At 45.8% G+C, this 3,114-nt stretch overlaps 1 protein-coding gene across 1 annotated transcript in view; it reads left to right on the top strand.

Moving 5' to 3' along the window:
- LOC116376832 (sodium/hydrogen exchanger 5-like) overlaps positions 1-2,909 on the top strand; it is a gene marked incomplete at its 5' end in the record, with an annotated part of 6,743 nt that extends 3,834 nt beyond the window's left edge. The window contains 6 exons of the mRNA XM_031838319.1: positions 282-502; positions 606-808; positions 889-978; positions 1,396-1,466; positions 2,182-2,308; positions 2,814-2,909. Of these exons, the coding sequence (XP_031694179.1) occupies positions 282-502; positions 606-808; positions 889-978; positions 1,396-1,466; positions 2,182-2,308; positions 2,814-2,909 (808 nt within the window). The remainder of the gene's footprint in view (positions 1-281; positions 503-605; positions 809-888; positions 979-1,395; positions 1,467-2,181; positions 2,309-2,813) is intronic.
- Between the last annotated feature and the right edge of the window lie 205 nt (positions 2,910-3,114).

Raw genomic sequence — 3,114 nt, 5'->3', positions numbered from 1 at the left:
TGACCAGTACAACCATAGAGACCACTATGACCAGTACAACCATAGAGACTACTGTGACCAGTACAACCATAGATACCACTCTGACCAGTACAACCATCGAGATTATTGTGATGGTTGCTAAGTTCACTGGGTTCGTTGTTGGTAGTTTCAGTTTGTATGATGACTTTGGGTATTTCCCAGCAGACCAATTTCCACTTTGTGGTTCCATGTGGTTCTATGTAGTTCTATGTGGTTCCAGGCCGTGTCTCCATCACCAGACGTCTCTTTCTCTCCCTCCTCAGAATGACCTTCTGTGGTATCGGAGCCAACAAATACGTGGAGGCCAACATCTCCCAGAAGTCCCGGACCACGGTGAAGTACACCATGAAGACTCTGGCCAGCATCGCAGAGACCATCATCTTCATCTTCCTGGGGATCTCGGCAGTGGACAAGTCCAAGTGGGCCTGGGACACAGGCCTGGTGTCCTGCACCCTCGTCTTCATCTTCGTCTTCAGGGCCGCAGGTTTGTCAACTGCCATAGCAATGGAACAATAAACATCTCTTCTGATTGGACGCCGGTGTGTCCTCGATGGCCGTCCTGACCTGTAGTGATCTCTGTGCTCCAGGTGTGATCGGTCAGACTTGGGTCCTGAACCGCTTCCGGCTTGTACCGCTGGATAAGATTGACCAGGTGGTGATGTCGTATGGTGGCCTGCGGGGTGCGGTGGCGTTCGCGCTGGTGGTTCTACTGGACGGGGACCACGTCAAGGCCAAGGACTACTTCGTCGCCACGACGATCGTGGTCGTCTTCTTCACAGTCATGTTTCAGGTAGGAGACCAGGACTCATCTTCATCATCATCACCATCATCATCCTCCTCATCATGTGTTCCTCTGTGTTCCTCCTTCAGGGTCTGACCATCAAACCTCTGGTGAACTGGCTCAAAGTTCCTCGTTCAACGAGCAGAAAGCCGACGATTAACGAGCAGATTTACGAGAGGGTGAGACTACTACTAGTACTGCCATTAGTACTACTAGTACTACTAATACTACTACTGATACTACTAGTACTGCTGCTACTACTAATACTAATACTACTAATACTACTACTAGTACTACTACTACTGCTACTACTAATTCTACTACTAATACTGCTACTACTGCTATTACTACTATTACTGCTACTACTAATAACACTAATACTGCTACTACTACAGTAGTAGTACTACTACTACTACTAATAATAATAATAATAATACTGCTACTACTACGATTAGTATAACGCAGGAGAAACATTTCTCCAGACCTTTCAGCAACATCTCACGCTTCCTCTGCTGATGTGCTGTTGTTGATGTTGATGTTGATGTTGTTGTTATTGTTGATGTTGATGTTGTTGATGTTGATGTTGTTGTCTCCAGGCCTTTGACCACATCCTGGCAGCCATAGAGGACATAGCAGGACTTCAGGGATATCACCACTGGAGAGACAAGTCAGTCCATCATATTGTTGTACTGATATCACAGTAATGTTACAGTATAATAACATTCAATATCATAATATTTAATAGCATAATAACTTTTTAATATAATAAAGACTTTTAATATCATAATAACATTTAATATTATACCACATCACTGTGATTCTGTTGTCCCACTAACATGTTAATAACTCTATAATCAGTAATAACAGATATATATTCATACTAGCGATAGTGTAATAAGTGACAGTGAACAGCAGGAGACGCTGCATTTATGAACGATTAATAACTACAGCTTGTGTTTCAAACATCTGAATATAATATATATATATATATATATATATTATTAATGTTCAGTAGTGAGTCAACACATTTAGATTAAAACATCAAATCTCTCTCTCTGTCTCTCTCTCTGTCTCTCTCTCTCTATCTCTCTCTCTCTGTCTCTCTCTGTCTCTCTCTCTGTCTCTGTCTCTCTCTGTCTCTCTCTCTCTCTGTCTCTCTCTCTGTCTCTCTCTCTCTCTCTCTCTTTCTCTCTCTCTCTTTCTCTCTCTTTCTCTCTCTCTCTCTCTCTCTCTCTCTCGCTCTCTCTCTCTCTTTCGCTCTCTCTCTCTCTCTCTTTCGCTCTCTCTCTCTCTCTTTCGCTCTCTCTCTCTCTCTTTCTCTCTCTCTCTCTCTCTCTCTCTCTCTCTCTCTCTCTCTCTCTCTCCCCCTGTCTATCTCTCAGGTGGGAGCAGTTTGATAAGAACTACCTGAGTAAGCTGCTCTTGAGGAAGTCAGTGTACAGGAAGAGTGAATTGTGGGAGGCGTATCAGAAGATCAACATCAGGGACGCCATCAGTGTCATAGACCAGGTGAGACCACGTCCTCAGGGTCAGGTGAAACCACGTCCTCAGGGTCAGGTGAAACCACGTCCTCAGGGTCAGGGAGACCACGTCCTCAGGGTCAGGGAGACCACGTCCTCAGGGTCGCTGGATTACAGCAGGTATTTATCTATAGGGCTTCAGGGTCAGGGTCAGGTGAGACCACGTCCTCATGGTCAGGGAGACCACGTCCTCAGGGTCGCTGGATTACAGCAGGTATTTATCTATAGGGCTTCAGGGTCAGGGTCAGGGAGACCACGTCCTCAGGGTCAGGGAGACCACATCCTCAGGGTCGCTGGATTACAGCAGGTATTTATCTATAGGGCTTCAGGGTCAGGGTCAGGTGAGACCACGTCCTCAGGGTCAGGTGAAACCAAGTCCTCATGGTCAGGGAGACCACGTCCTCAGGGTCGCTGGATTACAGCAGGTATTTATTTATAGGCCTTCTGGGTAATGTATTCTAAATGACAGGAAGATAAATTCCATGTGTGTGTAGGGTGGGAACGTCCTGACCTCAGCCAGACTATCTCTTCCCTCGATGGCCAGCAGAGCCTCGTTCCCCGAAGTCACCAACGTCACCAACTACCTGTGAGTCACATGACTGACTGTCTCCATGGCGTGTCGTTGACATGTTGTTTGCGCGTTGTTTACGTGTTGTTGGCGTGTTGGTGGCATGTTGTTGACGTGTTGTTGACATGTTGTTTGCGTGTTGTTAACATGTTTGTGTGTTGTTGACATATTGTGTTGTTGTTGCCGTGTTGTTTGCTTGTTGTTTGCATGTTGTTGCCGTGTTGTTT

Source organism: Anarrhichthys ocellatus, unplaced genomic scaffold (assembly GCF_004355925.1).
Source record: "Anarrhichthys ocellatus isolate YVR2014 unplaced genomic scaffold, GSC_Weel_1.0 scaffold641, whole genome shotgun sequence".
Taxonomy (NCBI): domain Eukaryota; kingdom Metazoa; phylum Chordata; class Actinopteri; order Perciformes; family Anarhichadidae; genus Anarrhichthys; species Anarrhichthys ocellatus.
This window is presented reverse-complemented; position numbering and strand designations above follow the sequence as displayed.